The sequence below is a fragment of the Hemicordylus capensis genome, chromosome 2, assembly GCF_027244095.1.
Source record: "Hemicordylus capensis ecotype Gifberg chromosome 2, rHemCap1.1.pri, whole genome shotgun sequence".
Classification (NCBI taxonomy): domain Eukaryota; kingdom Metazoa; phylum Chordata; class Lepidosauria; order Squamata; family Cordylidae; genus Hemicordylus; species Hemicordylus capensis.
The window spans coordinates 190,035,818-190,060,871 of NC_069658.1; the positions used below are offsets into that span (position 1 = coordinate 190,035,818).

Consider the following 25,054-nt stretch of genomic DNA (forward strand, 5'->3'; position numbering starts at 1 on the left):
TGTAGAAAGTTAATCTTGCCTGAAATGACATTAATATGACTCTTCACCCCAGCTTTCACATCAAAGCGTTACTAGAAATTGCAAATAGGCAATAGGCAAAAGGCAGGATTTGTCTATAGTAGGCAAATCTACAAAGGAAATAGAGCACACTGTTCTTTATTCTGACATTTTCTTTCCAACCAGTTTCCAGAAAGCCCCCTTCACATCTCTGTTTCTCAAGCTGTAGATAAGAGGGTTGAGCATTGGAGTGAGAACCTCATACATTAAAGATATTAGCTTGTCCTTGTCAGAAACAGATGTCCCTTGGGGCTTCAAGTACATGATCATGATTGTGCCATAAAAGTTTCCTAGATTATGGAAAACACCTATATCGGGCATCAGCGATACAAGAAGATGTTGAAAGGCATCATCTTATACTGCACGGGAGGAGGCAATGGTAAACCCCTCCTGCATACAACCAAAAGAAAACCACAGGGCTCTGTGGGTACCAGGAGTTGAAATCGACTTGACAGCACACTTTACCTTACTAGAGCTGGAATTTGACACTGATGGCTCTCCATCACTAGCTCTTGCACTCAAGGGTTGCAAAAATTGCATACTATAGTAGGCATATCTACAAAGGAACTAGAGCACACTGTTCTTTATTCTGACATCTTCCTTCCAATCAGTTTCCAGAAAGCCCCCTTCACATCTCTGTTCCTCAAGCTGTAGATCAGAGGGTTGAGCATCGGAGTGAGAACCCCATACATTAAAGATATTAGCTTGTCCTTGTCAGAAACAGATGTCCCTTGGGGCTTCAAGTACATGATCATGATTGTGCCATAAAAGTTTCCTAGATTATGGAAAACACCTATATCGGGCATCAGCGATACAAGAAGATGTTGAAAGGCATCATCTTATACTGCACGGGAGGAGGCAATGGTAAACCCCTCCTGCATACAACCAAAAGAAAACCACAGGGCTCTGTGGGTACCAGGAGTTGAAATCGACTTGACAGCACACTTTACCTTACTAGAGCTGGAATTTGACACTGATGGCTCTCCATCACTAGCTCTTGCACTCAAGGGTTGCAAAAATTGCATACTATAGTAGGCATATCTACAAAGGAACTAGAGCACACTGTTCTTTATTCTGACATCTTCCTTCCAATCAGTTTCCAGAAAGCCCCCTTCACATCTCTGTTCCTCAAGCTGTAGATCAGAGGGTTGAGCATCGGAGTGAGAACCCCATACATTAAAGATATTAGCTTGTCCTTGTCAGAAACAGATGTCCCTTGGGGCTTCAAGTACATGATCATGATTGTGCCATAAAAGATACTGACCACAGCAAGGTGAGAGCTACAGGTGGAGAAGGCCTTCTTGTGACCTTCTGTTGAGCGGATGCGCAGTACAGCCAGGCCTATGCGCACATATGTCACAACAATGCAACCAAATGGTGGTATTAATATAATGAGACCAGAAACATGCATGAAGAGCTCACTAGTGTGTGTGTCAGAGCAAGACAATTTAAGGAATTGCTCAAGCTCACATCCAAAATGGTCCATGATGTTTCGGCCACAAAAGTCAGTTGGCTGCAGTAGCACATTGATGAGGGTCATCCGAGATGAGAAAGACAGAGCTAATACCAGCAGACAAATGCAGAATTTCCAGCTCATGATCTGCATGTAGTGTAGAGGCTGGCATATAGCTGCAAAGCGATCATATGCCATGATAGCAAGCAGAATGCACTCTGTTACAATGAGTAATAGACCAATGTACATCTGGGTCAGGCATCTGGAGAATGAGATTGTGGGCCTGTGAATAAAACAGTGGACCAACATCTCAGGAACAACATTGTTGGTCACAATGAGATCTATGGAGGAAAGAGTACAGAGAAAGAAATACATGGGGGTATGAAGCTGTGGGTCAGCAATACTCAACATGATGATGAAGCCATTGCCAAGAACGCTAATGAGGTAGGCCACTAGGAGGAACCCAAAGAACACAGGCTGAGCATTGGGGTGGTCCGATAATCCAATTAAAATGAACTCAGTCACCATTGTCTCATTTGAGGCTCCCATGACATCTTCTGTCTTGTCATTCCTGTACAGAAGAAGAAAACCAAGTGTTTAGAGATGATACAGAAAGAGATTTGAGAATCTTGCTGCTCACTAAAAGCTCATTTCTTGGAGCAAGGGACTGGAGGTCTGTTCTAAAGGAAGCATATTTTCTCCACTTACTGAAAAACACAATGGTTACAATCATACACAGACAGAGTAAGCTACTTTCAGGCTCTTTGGCCACAATCCAATACACATATAGGCACAATTAGGACCTACTGACCTGATTGAGATCTAAGCGGGAATGAGAAAGTGTGGGCCGGCACACCGTGCATTGGGCCACACAGTTTTGCATGGCCAATCAGGTGGGGAGCCACCTTATAATAGCTTCCCCTCCTATCCCTTGAACATTCTGGAGCAGCGCGGCAGCCACACACTCATCCTTGCCCGGGGCTGCAGAGCTGGTTGCCCTTTCCAGGGATGAGTAGGAATTTTTGCTTCCCACTTGATTGGCCATTAGTAGACAGTTTTTTGCCTGCTCTCCACTGGTTGCTTGGATGGTGCATGTTTGGGGCAGGAAGCCATTTAATTGTTAGTTGGTCACTTTGGGCAGGAAGTGCGTACTGGGTTAGGTAGTGTGCAGCTGGAGGCACTTTGTGGTAAATGGGGATTTGCTGGAAGAGCCCCTCAGGGTTTTGTGGCTCATGGTGGCTGGGAATGAATCTTTCTTGGGATTTGCTCGCCTCACCCACTCAAAGCTTTGTGGCTTGGGGGCTGACGTTAAGAAGCTTGATCTCAAGGAAGGAAGTCCCATTGTGTTAAATGGGATTTACTCCCATATAATTATTCATTTCTTCATTTCCCCACAGAGGTTTCACTGGAGCCTATCTCTTTTGTCCTTGCCCGCTTAGAATGTTGAAGGGAGCTTGCTTATGATGGACAGAAATAATCCAAGACAGTTGTAAACTGATAGAGGGTCACTTCAGACAATACTTCTTCCAACAGTCCTGACTGAGCACACATGAACATGTTATGACTGCTCCATGAGGGTGCATGTCTTTTCCCGCCGTGCCCATAACTGCAAAGGTGGTCTTCATCCAAAGACCAGGCACATGCCCATCACTGCAAATGTGCTCTTCATCCAAACTGCTATCTATACACATTGTAGCACTGACATTTCAGATGAATCACTTCACATTAGATTATGGAAATACACCCCAGAGCAATAGAAGATGGGAAGGATATATGGGCTCACAGAACATGCATGTCCTTACCACATGTGCTAGGGGCTGGTGGATGGGGTACCACTGAGAATCAGTTAACATCTGGAGCAGGGAGAGTCCATTGGAGTGAATGTTAAAGAAGAGAGGTGAGCCAAAGTAGGGTGAGAGGGAACTGGGTAGAAGGAGAGACATAGGAACATAGGAAACTGCCATATACTGAGTCAGCCCATTGGTCTATCTAGCTCAGGATTGTCTTCACAGACTGGCAGTGGCTTCTCCAAGGTTGCAGACAGGAATCTCTCTCAGCCCTATCTTGGAGAAGCCAGGGAGGGAACTTGAAACTGTCTGCTCTTCCCAGAGCGGCTTCATCCCCTGAGGGGAATATCTTGCAGTGCTCACACATCAAGTCTCCCATTCAGCTGCAACCAGGGCAGACCCTGCTTAGCTATGGGGACAAGTCATGCTTGCTACCACAAGACCAGCTCTCCTCTCCAAAACAGACTTTCAGCTGTTTATAGTCTGGGGTTTTCCTGTTAGCTATTAACACGTATAGGAAGTATTGATTAGGAAGATTCTGCTTAATTTTTTAATCATTATTTACAAGTCCGTTGATCTTTCATGTGCCTAAAGTGAAATTTCTAACTCAAGCTGTTGCAATGTAACTCAAGTTACATTAATGCTGATTTATTTCTCAACGCTAAAGAAAAGAATTCAGGTACATGCAAAAATGAGAAATGGTATCCACATTCTGCAGTTATACATACACTACTTCCATCACTAAAATGTTTTTGCTTACCCAGTGCTAATTCTCCCAGTGATGACTGGACATATCTTGGATAAAATATACTCTTCTGTCTAAAGGATTTTCAAAGACAAGAACAAGCAGGCTTGCATATCTCTTCAAGGTCAGGCCATTCAATCAAATCCAGTTCATGAATCTCGCCATCATTCATATAGGAGTTTTCACACAGTGTCCTCTTGCTTTTTGCCAAGGAAAAGGCTTAGCAATGATAGTTTCCACCTAAGACTGGTTATTCAAAAGAGACACCTCCAAAATGAATATTTAATTTGTTTATATTGGTGGCAGTTAATACCTAGAAATCCTTCTCACAGACTCTAAGAGGGCTTTTTTCAATATTTGATTTAGCTTTTGAAATCAGTCTGAGGAGGAGGAACACCTCAGAAAATAGTGAAAAAGTGAGGAACGTCAATGTCAATTTTCAAAGAAGTTCCAAAGACAATGTGCAGTTTTGTGGATTTATGTTAGGAGATCAATTTCTCATCCCTGCCATGAGAACATCTGTTCCTGGAGACAAAAGTCTCCCCTAGTGTCCTCTCTTGTGGTTTACAAGCTTCAGTACTCGGGTAGTCCCAAAGGTGACTCCCAGGACTGGTCTTTAATTGAACTCCAAGGACAGCACTCATATTAACGCATTTAACTCTCACAGCCATTCTTTTTTCTTCTTTTAGCTAAAACTACATGAAAAGTAGACAGAAATAGGTATTTCCACCAACGGAGATTCAAACCAGCAACCTCTTGCTCCCTAGGCAAGTTATTTCCCTACTGTGCCATTAGGTGGCTAGAGATGTGGAACATGACACAAAGTCTGAGAGATGACACACAAAGCTTTCTCTCCTGATGAATATTAGATGCCAAGATATTTGAGCACCTGAAGCAAGGTGTAAATTTCTACCTCACCTCACCTCCCAACCTCACCCCTGAAGCAAGCACGCTTTTCTCCTTCACCCATATTGTAAAGCCATTTGACCAGCCATTCTTCCTTCCTCTTCCCAGACCTGCCGCCGAAGCCAGAACTAGACAGAAACACAAGGTGGGAGAGCTGCTGGCAACATTCCTTCTTCATGGGAATGTAGACAGATGGGAAGCTCTCAGTATGATCCATTTAAGGTTCTGCAAGGGCTCAGCACAAAGAGGGAAGGCTGCCAACAATACCCCCTTCAATTTGCAACATGGTACCTTTGCAAAGGCTTTTTAAAAAAACTTCATTTTTTATTAGTTTTTTCTATACCAATGTGACTTCCAGTTCATCCTTATTTATACTAAAACATCCATATTTGCTCTCAAATAGATATTTTCTTCATATTTATATATCTAGTTGTTATGTACTAGTCTTTATTTTCCTCACCATAGTAATCCTTTAGTTTCATTACTAAAACAAATTCTCCAACTGTTATTTTTACATTTCAAGCCCCATTGATAAATCCAAATTCACATTGGTTTTCATATGCCACAGAAAGGGTTTCCAATCTTCTACAAAACTTTCTATATAACTGTCTCTTACTAATACAGTAGGTTTTGCCATTTCTGCATATTCTCATGCCTTCATCAACCATTCTTCTCTTGCTGGAATTTCCACAGGTCTCCATTTCTGAGCAAGAACCATTCTAGCCACTGTTGCAAGATATAGGAATAAATTTCTGTTTTCTTTTGGGATTTCTTCATTAATTATGCCCAACAAGAAGGATTCAGGTCTCTTGTGAAATAGACATTTGAAAATCTTTTTGAATTCATCATAAATCATATCCCAAAACCTCTTTACCTCCCTGCAGGACCACGACATGTGGTAAAAGGACCCCTCGCTTTCTTTACATCTCCAACACTTATTAGATACATTTTTATATATTAAAGCTAGTTTCTTAGGTGTTAAGTACCACCTGTACATCATTTTTATAAAATTTTCTTTTAAATTATAGCACGCTGGAAATTTGAGGTCTTTCTTCCATAGCTTCTCCCAGGCCTCTAGATTAATATTATGACCTACATCTTGTGCCCACTTTACCATTGTTGATTTTACCACTTCATCTCTTGTTTCTTCACATAATACCAGATTATACATTTTAGTAATTAATTTTATATCACTTTCACATAACTCTATTTCAAATTTTGATTTCCGCTCTTCAAAACCTATTTTCAAAGCTTTTTAAAAAACCTCATTTAACTGATAATATTGAAACCAGTTAGTCACTCTGTCTTTTAGCTCTTCCTCCTTTTTCAATTCCCATTTATTATCACATTTATTCAACACTTCGTTATATGCAGAATATAACGGCTTAGGCCCTGGGTATAAACGGCTTAGGTCCTGGGTATCTAAGAGAGCGTCTTCTTTATTACGAGCCCCACCATCCATTGAGGTCATCTGAGGAGATCTGTCTCCAGTTACCGCCAACTCATTTGGTGGCTACACAGAGATGGGCCTTCTCGGTCGCTGCCCCGAGATTGTGGAATGTGCTCCCTGCTGAGATATGATCCTCCCCATCTCTGGCAATTTTCAAAAAACACCTGAAAACCCATCTCTTCACCCAAGCTTACTCAGCATCCTAAATTTGGGGGGTTTTAAAATCTGGTTTATTTTAAAATTTAAAACCTGATTTCGGGGGGTTTAATTACTGTAATGGTATAATTGTTGTTTTAAAATGTTTTTAAATTGTTAGTTGTTATATTGTTTTTAATTTGTTTTAGCTCTTTACTGTTTTAGTGGTTTGTTTTAACTGTAAACCGCCCTGAGCCATTTTGGAAGGGTGGTATACAAATCAATCAATCAATCAATCAAATAAATAAATAAATAAATAAATAAATACAATGTCGGCCATCTGGTTTTCATATTCAGTTCTTTGCACATAACAGCTTCTAGCGGAGATAACCACAGAGGTACCTTGTTTTCTAAATATTTCTTATTTCTTTCCCAAACTATTATCAAACTTCTTCTAATGTAATCGTTAAGAAAATCCCTTTGTACTTTGGTCTTATCATAAAATAAATATGTATGCCAGCCAAATCTTCTGTCAAAGCCCTCCAAATCCAAAATTCTTGGGTTTCTTAACACTATCCATTCTTTCATCCATACCAAACATGCTGCATCAAAGTACAATCTTAAATTTGGGAGGGCAAGACCTCCTCTTTCTTTAGCATCAGTTAAGTTTTTAAAATTAATTCTGGGTCTTTTCCCTTGCCAAATAAAATTAGAAATATCTTTCTGCCAACATTTAAAACATGTCAAAGTATTAATTACAGGTATCATTTGGAATAAAAATAACATCTTTGGTAGTACATTCATTTTAATAACAGAAATTCTACCCAGCAGTGATAATTTCATCCTATTCATCTTTGTAAGTCGGCTTTCACCTGACCCCAAATAACCCCATAATTATTTTGAAATAACATTGAGTTTTTATCAGATAACCAAATACCCAAATATTTTACCTTCTTTTCAATTTTCAGTTGACTTAGTTCATACAACTTCTCTTTGGCTTGCGTGTCCATATTTTTCGACAATACCTCCTTTGCAAAGGCTTTCAAAGGCTTAGGTGGAAAGCTCTGTAGGGGAAGAATGGCAGTTCAGTCCCCAAATAGCAGAGCAAAACCAGTTTGGTGAGAAAGCAGCAAAGAAAGAGGTCTTGAGACAGTTTAGTATTGAAGAACTACAGGGATTTATTTAAAGAAAGGGTTACAAACAAATGCAAAAGAGCCTGCAGCTTATTTCAGTTTTAACTCATGGCTAAAGAGAGAGAACAAAACTAACAGCCATCTCTGGAGAGACAAAATGGAAACTAACACTGAAAGAACAAAGAAGGGAGGAGTCTAGCACTTTTATCCATGACCCCCAATCTCTGCCCCCCAGTGGTCACTATGAGATATTGCAGCTGAGAGATGTTGCTGCCAGGGTCCTAGCTCCAACACTTCTTCTCATCAGCTCATGTTGCAGTCTGTAAGTTCCAACTTCTCTCTCAAGGATTTGAAACAATCCCTGGGCAACAGCTTAGTTAGCACATCTGCTATAGTTATTCACTTGGACAATACATCAATTTTACAAGTCCTTTTTCTTCTGCATCCCACACATAATGATATTTTGTTTCAATGTGTTTTGTTCTAAATTTAATTTTCTCCTTTACCAAGTTTGGAGTCCTATGCCTGAACTTATATCTTCATCTTTTGGTTGAAAGTGATTTATTCCCCGTCTGCCCTAGCTTCCCTAATTTTTAAGGATGAACATCCCTCTGATTGAATGCATCGAATTACTGAAAAGCGAAAATCATATGGGTTGTCAATGGAATATCTTCTCCCTCTGGGCTATGATAACGCTATGGTGGTCCTTAAGAGACTTAATATTGATATGGAACACCCGACAGATTTAAGCCAGGTGCCAAGCCTTGCAATACTTGGAGCTACCAGGCCATCACAAAACCCAGCTAAATACCTGTATGACCTTATATATCCAGCACTGGATATATCAGTGCTGGAGCCCTGACTGGCTTGGCCAGATGTGCTGCCCTCTGCAGTACTAGAGGGTAGGTATTGGAGAGTTCTATATTTGGAGAGACTTTGACCTTGTGGAAGTGGGAATATTGAGACAGTTGGCCATGTGCTTCTGTATTGTTCTTTCTATCCTGAGCTAGGTTCCAAATATATTGATCCTCTCATTCTTAGATACCCTGACAATTTGGATGAATTTTATATAACCTTAGTTCTTTCTGATAAACACACTTATGTCTCACACTCAGTAGACAGATTCTGTACGGCTGCAATTAAAATCCACTCATGGTGTGTCAGAAATTGTCAGTTTTAATCGTCCCTCCTTTACCTCAATCTTCTGTGCAAAAGATTCTACATGTGTAAGTACGTGTATGTACTTATATTGATATCTACCCTCAAGGTTTCTTTTATTTGATCTGGATTGTGTATTTGATCAAAGATAGCAATCAACTGAACTGAACTGAATTTTCTCCATTTGTGAGATCTGGATGCAGCTTTGATTATCTTCAAACATCTCAGTGGGTTTTGGTTCGTCTATGTTGAAATCCAACATTAGCTTGTGCAGCCATGCCACCTCTTGACATGCTTGAGTGGCAGATACATACTCTGCCTCAGTAGATGAGAGAGCAACTTTTGATTGCTTGCGGCTATGCCAACTGACTGCTCCAACACCATAAAATAATACATAACCATTGGTTGAATTCCGGTCTGTTTGATCTTCAGCCCAGTCTGCATCCATATAACCTACTAATTTGGGTCCACGACTAGCAGGCAACTTTAATTTTAGATGGATTGTCTCTTTTAGTTTCTTTAGTGGAACCTAAAGAACCTGGTAGGTACTTTAGTTCTTTAGTTTGTAGTTTTTATAATTCTAAGTTTTTATCTTTTGAAATAACTTTTAATTTGAACTTAATACTGATTATGGTTTTTAACCTGACTTTAAACCTGTTTACTTAATTTGGTTAATTTTATTACTTTTATTGTATCTATTTTATTGTTTTGAGCTGCCCCAAGCAGTAGTATACTGAAAGGGAGGGGTATTTTTTAAAATAAATAAATAAATAAATAAATAAATAAATAAATAAATAAATGTTAGGTACTTGCCTGTTCTTTTTATTACAGTTGGGTGTGCTCACTTTCCTACTCAAGATTGCCACAGATGAAGCGACATCCGGTCTTGTTATCATAGTTACATATAAAAGTTTTCCAATCACTTTCCTGCACTCACTGTTTGGTAAAGGTTCACTCTCCTCCTTCTGTTTTAGGTAACCTGTTTCCATAGGTGTACTCTTTTCTTTGGCCTCTGCAAGTCCCAAATATTCTAGTAAATCATTTATTTTCTGCTTTTGGTTAAGCAAATAGCTTACATCCTCTTCTCTCTCTATGTGTATCCCAAGATAGTGTGGAATAGGCCCAAGTTCTTTTACTGGTATCTTACTATTTAGATGCTTTATTATTTCCTCTCTATTTTCATAACAAATTATCAGATCATCAACAAAATTAAGCATATAGGTCCATCTGTTCTCTTTGAGCCTCGATTACAGGCAAGGGTCAGCCTTTCCTTGGGTAAATCCCTCATTGACTAGCAACTGGTTTAATTTGACATTCCAGGCTCTTGCACCCTGCTTTAGTTCATAGATACTTTTCTACAGCTTACATACAAGTTTTTCTTTACTAAGTTCTACAAATCCTGGAGGCTGCTCCTTACAAATCTCTTCGTTGATGTCTCCATTAAGAAATGCAGTTTTCATGTCTATGTGATCCATTTGCATTTTCTTTGCTGCTGCATTGCTTAGGAGTGTCCTTACTGAGGTGTGTTTTACAACAGGAGCAAATGTCTCATCATAATCTTCCCCATATATTTGCAAGAATCCTTTGCCACCAGTCTCACTTTGTAATGCCTGACATCTATTTCTGTATTTTGCTTAATTTTAAAAATCTGACCACACACCACAGTCTTTCTTCCCTCAGGTAGCTCTGTGAGTGTCCATGTGTTATTTTTGTGCAATGATTCCTTTTCCTCTTTCACAACTTCCTTCCAGTTTCGTGCTTCAGTTGCACATAATTGACAATTTCTTTCCACATTCTTACATACAGTGGATCTTTCCTTTTGGTCATATTGCCTTGATTCTTTCTCCAACTGAAAATTGGGCTCTGAGTTTGGAGGTTCACTAGTGGTTGGTTTTTCATTTTCACTGACGTATAGTACATTGAATATTTTAATGGTTTTTGTGGCAAAATGTAAAATCCTATATCTTTTACATCCTATGGAATAGCCAACAAGTATTTCCCCGCCCCCCTCAGATCTACTGTTCAGTTTGTTTCTGTTGGCTTTTGGTACATAGGTGTATGCTTTAGATCCAAACACTCTTATATGACTCAAAGTGGGCTTGCTGCCATGCCATAACTCATGTGGCATTGTTCCTGTGGCCTTTGTTGGTGATCTGTTTTGCAGGTATTTAGCAGTCATCACTGCCTCTCCCCAAAATTTAGTAGCCAAACCAGCATCTACAAGCATGCATCTGGTTATATCCCTAAGAGAACGGTTCTTTCTTTGTGCCACTCCATTTTACTCCGGAGTATAAGGAACAGTCTTTTGGTGTTCAATGCCCTCCTCCATTAGGAATCTTATGGCATCATTCCCCGCATACTTGCCACCATTGTCAGTGTGGAGAGTCTGTGGTTTTCTCCCAAACTTGTTGCTGACTCTTGCAACATATTCTTTTAGTCTTTATAGTACGTGTCCCTTTTCACTTGACAGGTATGCATATGTGTATCTAGAATAGTAATCAATGAAAGCAAGAACATATTTATTCCCTCCTGATGTATTTACTTGCAGAGGTCCACAAACATCACTATGAATCAGATCCACAGTTTCTCTTTCTTTGTGTGCAAGAAAAGAAGGCTGTGTTGTATTTGCTCTTATACAGCATGCACACTTTGATTCAGTGCTGCAGGGAGCTATGTTTAGACCTTTGATTAAATCCAACTGTTCAGCCTGACATATCATTTTGGCATCTTTATGGCCTAACCATCTGTGCCACATATTCAGACATCCTTTGTGTGTACATTCTTTCAGTTTTGGCCTTTTCAGTCACACATTCTACTTCAAACAATCCATTCTCTTTTAAAACTGCTTTAATAAGCAATTCCTGTTTATGAGTAATGAAACAATGTCTTCCTTTAAATTTTACTTGGTAGACCCTTTCTGTAGCATATTTTACAGACATCAGACTTGTTTCTAGAGTAGGCAAATACAAAGCTTCTTCGGTTGTTATTCCAATGGTTTCTCCTTTCTCTAGTTTGCAGAGCAACTCTGCAGATCATTTCCCTTCTGCATATATCGATTTTCCTTCTGCCAAGTATATAGGGATTTTACAACTTGTATCTAGGTTTATAAATCTCTCGCTTTCTCTAATGTCAATGCAAATGTCACTGCTGCATTTCTCAGACTTAACTTTATCAGTCCTTGCAAGGTATATCTTTTGCTTATTAGCTTTAGTTCCTGATTGCTTGTAAGTTCTGTACTCTGTGTTCCAAGATGACTCACTCTCTTTGCAACTTTGTTTTGCTTGCCTTTCATCTGCAAACTCTTTGTTCTTGGGACATTTATTCTTCAAGTGTTTGGGGCTTCCACAAATAAAGCATTTATTATTTCTTTGCAAGGTTCTAAATGCATTTACTTCACTTTATTTTGGTTGCCTATCATCTCCTCTGTGCAAATCAAAGTCCTCTAGATGGTTAATTACAAATTGTAAGTCTCCATCTTCCTTGACTTACAAGGCACTATTCACACTATCCAAGTAATGTGGCAAACTATTCAAAAGCAATCCTATCAAAACTGCATCTGGCATGATTACTTCTTGAGCTTGCAGTTGCCTAGATATTTCTAACATTTCATTTATGTGCTTGGACAGACTTTCTCCTTCTCTAAGTCTTTCATTGCTTAGTTTTCTTACTAGATGCACTTGCCTCTATCCTCGGGAGGAGTTTAACATGGCCACGGACAGTAGGCTTTTAGCTGAGCTCTCAGCGTTTTTCTTGTTTTAGCTTTTTATTTTTTATTTTAGCTCTTCTTAGTTCACTTTTTACTAACTTAAACTAGGTTGAACAACTTTAAACTGTTGAGCTTTGAACCTCTCTTAAGCCTTCAAAGGGGGTGTAATGATTGATTTTATTTTTGCCTCCGTGACCAGACGATGGGGAAAAAGAAACGACCGAGAACAAGCCCTCCCACAGAAGTGGACCAGCAGAGGTTACCCAAACAGTCCAGAATTGACTCTTTTATTACCGGAAAAGTAAATCAGCTATCCCCTGTTCGCCTTCATAACAGATTTACTCCCCTTAAGCCTTCCATCGGCGTCTCCCGATAAGAAAACAACTAAAGTGCCCCAGGAACACAACTCAGGCAAAGAATTGGGTGATCTTTTTATCCAGCAATGTGCTTTAATTGCCTGCTCATTCGACCATCTCACAAAAATTTTATATTGTTTGGAAAACAAACTTGACTCTATTAAATCAATGTTTTTGGAAAAGACTGCGGCATGCTCTTCTGTTTCTCCTGAGGCTAACTTAACTGAGGGAGACCAATGTGAAACCTTGCAGTCCGCTTGTTCCTTCGCTTTCCCTCCGATTGCTGACTCAGTTAAGCTCCAGTTACAGCCTTGTAAAATTCACCTCCAGATAGCAGACTCACCATTAAACAGGGGCAATTGGTCAAACAAAACAAAGATCCTGAACTCCTTGAGGCAATTAACCAGGCAGAATGTTCAATCTGGAGACATTGTTTCCTCCTATTTTCTGCCCAAGATAAACGGCTGCCAAAGACTGATGCTTATTTGTAAATCATCTTGGCTGCCGAATCTGCTCCTTCGCATTCAGAGCTGCTTGAACCAGTTTGGCATAAGAACTTTGAGATGTTTTGAAACTTCCAATGTGTTGCCCCTGGCTGTGAAGAGGCTTAAAACACAGCCTGTTAAAAGGCATTCTCCAAAGCCCTTATCTCAACCCATAAGGAAAACACTCCAAACAAATGGGACTAAGCGTCAAGGTCACTTCTCCAGTAAATACTCACCCAGCATTTCAAAGCCCCTTCTGCAGTGAGTGGCTCTAAATATTCCTACCCATCAGGAGCCCTCTAAAGCTAAAGCTGTGGATACACAGCATCGCCTGACTCCCTTAACAAATTCCCTTAGGAATCTCCATGATACCCTTACAACTCTTGCAGATGACCTTATAATTCTAAATGAGAGCTCTGAGTCCTCCCTTCTCACCTTAACCCCTGAGATGCCTGAGAAAGCAAATAACAACTCAGAGCACTTTAATGGGGGATGTACTCAAATGAGCTCTCAGCCTCCTTCTGAGCTGCTGAAGGACCCCGACCTTGTGAAGCAAGCTACTATGGCCTTACAAGAAGCCGGCCAAATTTCATTTGATACCCTCGCCGGTTTCTCTTTTGATCTCACTTTGATTTGATTTTGACTCTCCTAGATCCACTTGCCCCAATTCCCTCCATATCATGCGTAAAGACCCACCGCCCAGGTTTATTTCCAGCTCATGATGATTTACCCTCTACACCAGTAGCTGCTCACCATCCCCTTACTCGGGAGGATGTCTCCAATAAGATGGAAGACACTGAAGAGGATTCTGGTTGTATGGACATTGTCCTCCCTCCTGAGGTTAGCTGTGAGAGTGTGCAGAGTCCAGGTGGCATTAGTATAGTGCCACATCAAGAGGAGAAGGCAGTCATTGTTATCGATTCTGAGGATGGAGTGCCAGCATCCAACAAGAGCTGCCAACAGCCCTTATTTGATACAGTTATTCCTTCAGAGTTGGAACCCTCGTGTACTTTCCCCTTGAGTGAGGGCCCCGGGACAGATCCCATAGAAGATACAGATCCTCCAACTTGTACTCCCCAGGAGAATTCTATCGCTGTATCTGCCAAATGACTGCCCCAGAGAAACCCAGATGTTTTGAAGATCGCCTCATGGAATGTGGCGGGCCTTAAGGCCAAGTTGGCTGACCCATCATTTATTGACTGTTTCCAAAATAGACATCCTTATGTGCCAAGAGACATGGATGGTGGAAGATGTGTTCCTGGAGCGATTTCATGTATATATGGTTCAGGCATCTTTGGGGCGGGACGGGAGAGAGAGAAAGGGGAGACCAGCTGGTGGCCTTGCAGTGTTTGTGTCGATGTCACTTAGGGCGCAGGCTAGGGAAATTGCATCTCTGGATTCCATTGCTATGGCCGTTTATATTCAACTGGGTAATTTATCCCTTATAGTGGTCAATGTATATATACCTCTGAGACGCCAGAAAGCCTATGTCAACCAAACCTGGTTACGTCTTGAGCCATATCTCATGGAATTCCAGATTAAATTTCCCAATGCCTCTCTTCTGATAGTTGGTGATTTCAATGCCCGAATGGGGCATGATGATAAAACACTATTCAGCAGATTCCATCTTTATCCCCCTGATCAGTCAGTTCCTGATGGCCACCTAGTACGCCGATTTAAGGATAAGGGGGTCTCTTTTGCTGGTCTAAAGTTAGCCCAGACCATCTATGATCTAAATTTGTACATATTACTGTAAATGGCACCTGTCCCCATGACTACCCAGCAGAATTTACCTTTTGGTCAGGTTCTAGAACTTCGACAATTGATTACATGATATGCTCCCAAGATCTACTAGATCTGGTTGTGGGATTTAGTGTTGTCCCTAGATTTGATAGTGACCACCTTCCACTGGAGTTATGCTTGTCATTCCCAGTTAAGATTCAGAGACATGAATACACAGCCTTTGATGCTGAGTCTCTAGAAGTTATGCCCACCAGATTAAGATGGTCTCTAATCCAACAAGAGAGATTGTCGCTCTTCTTAAATTCTGAGTCTGCTATTACCTTAAGGAACCTAATATTGACGGGGGAGGAACCTAGAGAATGTATAGATGCCTACCAAGGGCTAATTGAGTTACTCTGCCCTACCTTGTGTGTCCAGCAGGGAGCCCACAAGAGGATGGGCCCTCCCACTTTGAGAGCCTGGTTTGATGATGAGTGTAGGAAGCTGAAAAGGGTCTTGGTTAATGAATACAATAGATACCGTGAGTCATCTGATCCAACTTGTTCTACCAATTTATTACTTCTGAAGAGGGCATATAAAAAACTTATCAGAGCTAAAAAAAACTTGAGGCAGATAGAGCGGACTGGCAGCCCAACAAAAAAACCACTCTTATTTTTGGCGTTTGATTTCCAAATTTTTGGGAAGGGGAATATACAGAGTCGAACCTCAAATTCCAGCAGCTATATGGGAAGACCATTTTTCCAGACTGTATGGCTCGGATGAACGGCCTTCCCCCGTAATGCTGCTAAATCTGGAGGACTGTCCAGTCTGGCCACTGGTCTCATGCTCTGATATAGTATCTCTGGTAAATCAGTTTAAATTGGGTAAGGCCCCTGGGCCAGATTATATTTCGGTGGAGTGTATTAGGAACAACTTGGAGTGGTGGGCCCCGATATTGGGAGCCCTCTTTTCACACATCGATCAGACAGCCCAGATCCCCAAAGATTGGGGGTCGGCGATTATTGTTCCAATATATAAGAAAGGTCAAAGGGATCAACCAGGGAACTTCCGCCACATCAGCCTTTTAAGTTTTATAAGCAAATTATATGCCAGGCATCTGCTTGTTCGCTTCATGGAGTGGCTTGACAACAACCACATCCTTGCTGAGGAACAAAATGGCTTTAGGGCGGGAAGGTCAATTATGCACTCGATAGTTGTGTTACAACATCTGACAGAAAAATATTCTGGGAAGGCCCCAGATGCATTATATACAGCATTTGTGGGCTTAAAGTTCGCATTTGATTCGGTCCTGAGAGGTAGGTTATGGGAGAAACTTGCTGCAACATCCATAGACAGGAGACTGCTTTACCTGATATTTAAACTCCATGATGATACCTCGCTACGGATCCGGCTTAACAACAGAGGACAGGTGATTAGGCCGATCAGCACGAGACGGGGGGTTCGGCAAGGGTGCATTTTGGCCCCTATGCGTTTTAATTTTTATATTAACTCCTTAGTCACTCACATGAAGAAACTAGAGTTCCATCCGCCTAAATTAGCTGGCAGGCATGTCAATGTTTTACTTTATGCGGATGATGCCGCATTAGTTTCAAGAACTCAAATTGGTCTTAAAAGAGCATTACGGGCATTGGCAGATTTTTGCACCACCCAGGAGCTAGCCATAAATTATGACAAAACCAAAATTATGGTTTTCTCAAATAGACCTAGAAACTGTGCCTGCCTGGTCCTTAAATGGCCATAAATTGGAGCAAGTGAGGCAATTTAAATACTTAGGATGGGTTCTGCAAGCAAATAAGAGCTTTGCTGCCCACAGGGATTATGTAAGTCTCAACGCCCAAAGAGTCGCCTCAGCAATTCAATCTTTACATATTAGAAAACGTGCCCAATCAGTACAGGTGGTCCTTGATCTTTTCAAAGCCAAAGTTTTGGCTCTACTTATGGTGGGTGTGCAGATGGGCGCTTACACTAACTTCCAGAGGATAGAAATTGTTCAAACCAAATTTCTCAGGGGTATACTGAGGGTTGCTCGGTCTGTCCCCAACGCATGCCTTAGACTGGAAGTAGGCTGGCCTACTGTTGAGGCTAGAATCTGGAATGCCATGTTCAGTTTTTGGCTCAAGTTGTTTTTCTGCCCTGATGGGCTTGCCCCATTAGTCCTAGAAGATTCTTTTAAGACCCGATGGAAACGGGCCATTGACAACAGATTAAGTAGGTTGGGTTTCTCATCTCCGGTGATAAGATAGATGGGCCTCGAGAAGGCCTCAGACGCCATAAACCAACGCATAATGGACATTGCCAGGCAGAAGGATGTTAGTAAAATAAGATCTGGGTTTTTTATGGGCGCCCAAATTGATAGTCGGCTCCCGGCTCGATACTTGACACAGCTATCCTTCGTTGAACACCGTAGCAATAGCGATAGCAATAGCACTTACATTTATATACTGCTTTATAGCTGGAGCTCTCTAAGCGGTTTACAATGATTTAGCATATTGCCCCCAACATTCTGGGTACTCATTTTACCGACCTCGGAAGGATGGAAGGCTGAGTCAACCTTGAGCCCCTGGTCAGGATCAAACTTGTAACCTTCTGGTTACAGGGCGGCAGTTTTTACCACTGCGCCACCAGGGGCGCCACCGTAGAGCAATGACTGCGGCCAGGTCCAATGCCCTTCCTTCAGCCGTCCTGGAAGGGTGGTTTCTGAAAATCCCTTATCTCCAGAGATTGTGCCCATGTCACGCAGGAGAGGTTGAATCTACCGAACATGTGTTGTTGAATTGTTGTTTCTATAAGGAGCTAAGAACAGAATTAATTTCCCCCCTTTTAAGAGGTCGTAGATTGACCTCAGGTCAGGAGAAAGTGGAGTTTTTACTTGCAGACTTGGATGATTTCATCTCGACAAAAGTAGCCAAGTTTCTTTGTATTGCAAGTAAACTCCGCAGAAGACATGTTGAGAGGTTAGATGCAGGCATAGTATAGTAGGAGGGTGAACAAATTTTATCTAGACAAAATTCTTCATGTATGATACTCTTACTGTACTGTTTCTATTGCAGTTTCTTTTGATGTTTCTGAAGTGTCATGTAGTTTTGTGTGTGGTTTTGTTGTATTGAGTGGCCATTGGCTATAATAAAGTACTCCTACTACTACTACTACTACTACTACTACTAGATGCACTTTGGAAACCACAGACTTCTTTTTATATAATCTTTTTATATAAAAGATATGTGGTTTCCCACATATATTTTGCATTTTCTTTGTCTCTTAGATGCACTAAGATTGGGTCACTCACTGCCAAGCAAATCATTCCTGATGCCATTTCATCTGCTTTGTCTCATTCTTTCTGCTCCTTTCCTGCATCTGCAGGACCCTGGGTTTGCAGAACACTGCCAAGTCCATGACTCTTGAGGAGCATTTCCATCTTGAAAGACCAGAGCTCATACTCAGGAACGTGCAACTTTTCAAAAATCTGGAATCCTTGTGCTGTCTCCATTTTTAAAACTTTTCTCTTTGCTTTGCTTTCTATTTCACTCTCTGGGCTTTTCTCTTTTATTTACTGGCTTCTGGGGCCATATCCTTTTTGAAGGGGAAGAATGGAAGTTCAGTCCTCAAATAGCAGAGCAAAACGAGTTTGGTGAGAAAGCAGCAAAGCAAGAGGTCTCGAGACAGTTCTTTCATATTGAAGCACTATAGGGATTTATTTAAAGAAAAGGTTACAAACAAATGTGAAAATGCCTGCAGCTTATTTCAGTTGTAGCTCATGGCTAAAGAGAGAGACCAAAAAAACAGCCATCTCTGAGGAGACAAAATGGAGACTAACAGTGGAAGAACAAAGAGGGGAGGAATCCATCACTTTTATCCATGACCCCAACCCCCCCCACCAGTGGTCACTATGAGACATTGCAGCTGAGAGCTGTTGCTGCCAGGGTCCTAGTTCCAACAAGCTCCAGTCCAGATCCAACACTTGCAAGAGCACCACACAATGGAGGAGGGATGCTAACAACACCCCCTCTTGCAGCCTCATTGCAAAGGTTTTGCAAGGGTTATATCAGAGCCTCACATAGTGTAAACAGAAAAGGTTTCCTGCAATTCCCTTGCAGGGCCTTGCACAGGTCAGATTGGGAGGTATTGCCAGATTCTTAGAGGCAAAGTGGTTCCCCTTACCTATTGGTTAAAGGGGCAGCTGTGGCCATCTCAGCTCCTTCTAACCCTCCTCACCCATTGCATGTTCAAAAACCTAAGGGCAGGGAAACTGGAGCAGCAGGAAGTGTTTTTAATCACTCCAGGTTCCCCACCCTCTACCCCTTGAACAGGCAAAGAGTGAAATGAGGTGGGGGGGGGCAATGGGCAGTGGCAGCACCCACACCCCAAATTTAGAGAGTGGTGACAGATCCCAGTGGGCTGCCCTAACCAGAGGCAGGGCCAGGTCTATGAAGGCAACCAAACCACCACCTCTGAATAATCCACCAGTTGTGTTGACAGCCTCATCTTGCCCCATTAGAAGAGCAATACTGGATGCAGGCAACAGACAACAACAGTGGAGTTCCCATGGAAGCTTCTGAGAAACATTTGGCAAATAGGATGTTGCATCTTGTCGGGACAAATCATGATCTGCCTAAAGCCACAAACTGAATAAAGTGCAGGTGTGGGGTCTGAGCTCCTAAATGCCAAACCACTCTATTGACATCACATCTGCTGCTGCAACACAAATGCCATTTTGCAGGAGAGGAACCAAGTAATTTCCCACCCAGATCCCCCACATGCATACCGCTTCAGAGCTTCCCTCTCTGTTTTTAAATTATGATGACTATTTCAGATGTAAAAATACAGTAAAAACTAATCTAAATGGAGTTGTTTACTTGTTTTACTGCCAGATGGCAGCACCAAGCCTTGAGCCAACTCAGCAAGAATCCAGCATGTATTAGGGCTGTGCACTACAGCTGGAGTCACCTTAAGGGGCGCAGCAGGGAAATGACTTGCATAGCAATCCAGAGGCTGCCAGTTCGAATCCCCACCGGTATGTTTCCCAGACTATGGGAAATACCTATTTCAGGCAGCAGTGATATAGTAAGATGTTGAAAGGCATCATCTTATACTGTGTGGGAGGAGGCAATGGTAAACCCCTCCTGTATACAACCAAAAGAAAACCACAGGGCTCTGTGGGCACCAGGAGTCGAAATCGACTTGACGGCACACTTTAATTTACTAGAGCTGGAATTTGACACTGATGGCTCTCCATCACTAGCTCTTGCACTCAAGGGTTGCTGAAAATTGCATATTATAGTAGGCATATCTACAAAGGATTGGAAGTAGAGTACACTGTTCTTTATTCTGACATCTTCCTTCCAATCAGTTTCCAGAAAGCCCCCTTCACATCTCTGTTCCTCAAGCTGTAGATCAGAGGGTTGAGTGTAGGAGTCAGAACACCATACATTAGAGACATGATCTTCCCCTTGTCAGAAACAGATTTCTCTTGGGGCTTCAAGTACATGACCATGATTGTGCCATAAAAGATACTGACCACAGCAAGGTGAGAGCTACAGGTGGAGAAGGCCTTCTTGCGACCCTTTGTCGAGCGCATGCGCAGTACAGCCAGGCCTATGCGAACATATGTCACGACAATGAAACCAAATGGTGGTATTAATATAATGAGACTAGAAACATGCATGAAGAGCTCACTAGTGTGTGTGTCAGAGCAAGACAATTTAAGGAATAGCTCAAGCTCACATCCAAAATGGTCCATGATGTTTCGGCCACAAAAGTCAGTTGGCTGCAGTAGCACATTGATGAGGGTTGTCAGAGATGAGAGAGACAGAGCTAAAACCAGCAGACAAATGCAGAATTTCCAGCTCATGATCTGCATGTAGTGTAGAGGCTGGCATATAGCTGCAAAGCGATCATATGCCATGATAGCAAGCAGAATGCACTCTGTTACAATGAGTAGTAGACCAATGTACATCTGGGCCAAGCATCTGGAGAATGAGATTGTGGGCCTGTGAATGAAGCAGTTGGCCAAAATCTCAGGAACAGCATTGTTGGTCAGAATGAGATCTATGGAGGAAAGAGTACAGAGAAAGAAATACATGGGAGTATGAAGCTGTGGGTCAGCAATACTCAACATGATGATGAAGCCATTGCCAAGAACACTAATGAGGTAGGCCACTAGGAGGAACCCAAAGAACACAGGCTGAGCATTGGGGTGGTCCGATAATCCAATTAAAATGAACTCTGTCATCATTGTCTTATTTGAAGTTCCCATGGCATTTTCTACCTTTTGTTCCTACAGAGAAGAAGAAAACCAAGTGTTTAGATCTGACACACAAAGAGATTCAGGATCACTGCTGTTCTTTCAAGAGCGAAAGTGATTTCTTGTGGGGTTGAAGTCCATTCTGGGGAAAGCATGTTTTTCTAGGTACTAAAAAGACAATGGCCACAGTCTTCCCCAGATGAAGGCATTCTTAGGCTCTTTGGTTCCTATGCAAAGCACACTAGGCACACCTACGACCTACTGCAACCAATAATGCTTAAGCACCAACTAATTCTATGCTGTAATTGAGATCACTGAAATGTATAGATTCCTGTTTGGCTAAATTCAGCACTAGATATTGGAGTTATAATACAGTATACAATAACTGCTTGTTTCATGAACTGAATTCAATCACTTCCACCTACATATATTGAAATGGTGTAAACCTAGTCGTGAGCCCGCCCCACTTGTTTGCCCCAGCCCAGACTCCTCCTTCCCTCCCTCCTTGAGGCATTGAGTAGGTTTCAGCTGGTTATCCTTCTGTAGGGCCAGGCAGGAATTTTTTTTGCTCCATACTATTGACCTTGTGTGGAGTCTTTTTAGCCTGCCTCATACTATGTTCTCGTAGGCAGTTTATTTTTCCTGGTCACAATGACAGGTACAGTGTGGGGGGAGATTTTTTCCTAGGGTTGGTGAAGACTTTAAGTAGGGTTGCTGTATTCAAGCTCTCCAAATCCAGGCACCCTAATTTGCATGTTAAGCAAATTGGCCTGCAAACAATTTGCATGTTGTGCAAATTATGCAGATTAACTGATGCACTGTCCAGTTGACTTGTATTTGCTCTGGATATCTACCAGAGCAAAATAATTTTCTACCAGAAAATGCCATGAAAATCAATGAAGACTACACAAAGTTTAAGGTATTAATAGCAGCAATAGGAGAAACAAACAAATGAAAAATACACTGAGCTGTTCATTTAGGCTGCAATCCTCTACACATTTATTTGGGAGAAAATCTGATTGAAGCCAAAGGTACTTCCAAGTAGGCATGCATAGAATGGATTGCACTATATGGCCAAACACCTTAAACATTACAATACACAGGCAGGCAGTGATTTACACCAGAATCAAGCTACACCTTTCAACTCCCCCATAGAGATCATCTGCTGACAAAAAACAAAGGCAACATTCCTCAGGGGATTATTTATTGTGTATCTCTCCCAACCAGCCTAGTGTGCTTTATCTGCCTTACTCCAAGTCCAACAGTTAAGTAGAATAGTAACCACACCTTTTGCTTCATAACTCCATTTCTACACAGGCCAGAGCTTAGCTTTTTAAAAAGAAAGAAAGTTGGGAAGTCCGGGCAAATCCATGCAAGTGAAGCAATCTGGGTGACTTGCTTAAAATCTGGGCTCTACCCAGAAATCCAGGGGAAATGGCAACCTTAACCTTAAGGTATCCTTTTGAGCAAGTGAGGAGTCCATGTCATTTGCTAGATGCTTAATGGCTCAGGGAGTGCTGCTGACTAGGTGCTGACTAGACTCCTAGCTGCCGCAGCCGCACGACCTGGGTTTAGAGATAAATAAGAATGTGGTGAGAAGAAACCTTTTTGTTATCCCCATAAACCATGTATATGTTTCTGCTATTTAATTGTCTTATATTGCCTGATTAAAAAGATACTGTCAGATTGAATCATTCCTCCTGCCTTATCTCGGCTATTGTGCAATTATCTTTTGTGGGGTGTGCACGGAACACAGAATTCTACCTCCCTTTACTGAAACTTTAAAACATCTTATGTCCTAATCTGCATGCTCTTTACTGGTTGGCCTACATTTACCTTTACAGCAGTGTTCCTGAAATTCATACTAAGAGGGGCACAGCTTCCCCCCCAGTTTAAAACTGGAGATACATGCCAAAATAATTTGATCATCTGAATGAGCAGAAGTAAGAATTCCTGATCCTCTTTTTCTGTTTGAATCGGATGGAGGGAAGCCCAGAGAAATCCCCCCTGCAAAGTCTTCTCTGAGAGCAGATGAATTACTTACAGCACAATCCTATGCATTATTCAGAAGGAGGTCTGATTGTGTTCAATGGGATTTGCTCCTACGCAAGTGTGCATAGCATTGCAGCCATTATCCATTTATCCCCTGATGTTTCAGTGGAGTCCATTTGTTATGTCCCAACCCTCATAGAATGCTAAAGGGATGGGAGTCGATTATGATGTTCAGGAATAGTCCAAGATAGTTATAAACTGTTAGAGGGACAAATATTTGGACAAGATGTCATCTAACAGAACCCAGCACAAAACAGGGACATGCGCCCTCTAGGACATTGCATGTCCTTTCCTCCCAACATGCTTGGACACCTTTCCGTAATTGTTTGGCAGAGGGCGGGGGTGGGGGTTCATCTAAATGTCGACTTTATATAAAATGTAGCATTTACATTTTAGAAGAACTGCCCCCCATTCAATTACAAAAAGATGCCCCAAGGCATCCGGAGGGGAGGGAGGATGTGATCACGCATATTTTACGGCATCTTCCGCGTGCCGATGGATGAATTGTCATCTGTGAAGGGGAAGCATCAGCTGAATTACATGTTAGGGGAAAGAGGTGAGTTAGGGTGAGAGAGAACAGGGTTATACAGTTAGGGAGATCTTGAATTGTTTATAGTATGGGGATTTCCTGTGAGCTAGTATTAACATGTTATAGCAGGGGTTCCCCCAACCTGTGGTACTCCAAATGTTACTGAACTAAAACCACCAGCATCATCCCCAGCTATAATTTATTGGGGCTGGAGATGCTGGGGTTTTTAGTTCAGCAACATCTGGGGTACCACAGGTTGTGAACTTCTGTGTTATAGGAATTATTGATTAATAATCTTCTTGATTAAAAATATTCTGTTTAATTACTCAGTCATTAAGCCACCTAATGGCACAGCGGGGAAATGACTTGCCTAGCAAGCCAGAGGCTGCCAGTTCAAATCCCCGCTGGTATGTTTCCCAGACTACAGGAAACGCCTATATTGGGCAGCAGCGATATAGGAAGACGCTGAAAGGCATCATCTCACACTGCACGGGAGATGGCAATGGTTAAAGCCCTCCTGTATTCTACCAAAGACAACCACAGGGCTCCGTGGGTGCCAGGAGTCAACACTGACTCGACGGCACACTTTACCTTACTCAGTCATTATCTACAAGTTCTTTGTCAATGACCATCACTGCCACTGCCATGTGCCTGAAGTAAAATGTCTATCTCAACCTGTTGCAAGTTTTGACACAAATATGCTGATTTATTTCCCCAAACTAAAGAAAAACATTCAGATACATGCAAATGTGAAAAAGGGTATCCACATCCTGCTTTTATACACACATTGCTTCCCTCATTAAGACGGACGTGCTTACCCAGTGTTAATTCTCCCAGTGGTGACTAGTCAGATCTTTGATAAAATGTACTCCTCTGTCCAAAGAATTTTCAAGGAGCAAAAGTCTAACAGAAAACTCTCATTACTATCTGGCTTCCACTATCTCTTCAAGATCAGGCCATCCGACCAAGTTCAGTCCATGAATCCATCAGCTAGGGATCTTCACATAAAAGTCTATTTTATTTTATTTGTATTGGTTGCAGGTACCAAAACTTTCTAACCCTTCCCTCAAACTTTCACAGGTCTTCTTCAGAAGTCAGTGTAAACCAGTCCGAAGGGG

The 25,054-nt window shown here is 41.8% G+C and overlaps 2 protein-coding genes across 2 annotated transcripts; both read right to left on the reverse strand.

The window, feature by feature from the left end:
- Positions 1–641: 641 nt before the first annotated feature.
- On the reverse strand, positions 642–2,059 carry LOC128341904 (olfactory receptor 13H1-like). Its single transcript, XM_053288553.1, has 2 exons — positions 1,265–2,059; positions 642–794 (listed from the first exon to the last, which is right to left on the reverse strand). The coding sequence occupies exons 1-2, from the start codon at positions 2,057–2,059 to the stop codon at positions 642–644; spliced, it is 948 nt and encodes a 315-aa protein (XP_053144528.1).
- An 18,375-nt stretch (positions 2,060–20,434) lies between these two features.
- Positions 20,435–21,343, reverse strand: LOC128343744 (olfactory receptor 13H1-like). Its single transcript, XM_053293176.1, has one exon. The coding sequence runs from the start codon at positions 21,341–21,343 to the stop codon at positions 20,435–20,437; it is 909 nt and encodes a 302-aa protein (XP_053149151.1).
- Between the last annotated feature and the right edge of the window lie 3,711 nt (positions 21,344–25,054).

Bases quoted from the DNA above. Each gene is read 5' to 3' on its own strand.
- LOC128341904 (XM_053288553.1), bottom strand. From the start codon at position 2,059: ATGGGAGCCTCAAATGAGACAATGGTGACTGAGTTCATTTTAATTGGA. The intron at 795-1,264 runs GTTTCTGACAAG...ATGTACTTGAAG, and splicing joins TGAAGCCCCAAGGGACATCT to CCCCAAGGGACATCTGTTTC.
- LOC128343744 (XM_053293176.1), bottom strand. From the start codon at position 21,343: ATGACAGAGTTCATTTTAATTGGATTATCGGACCACCCCAATGCTCAG.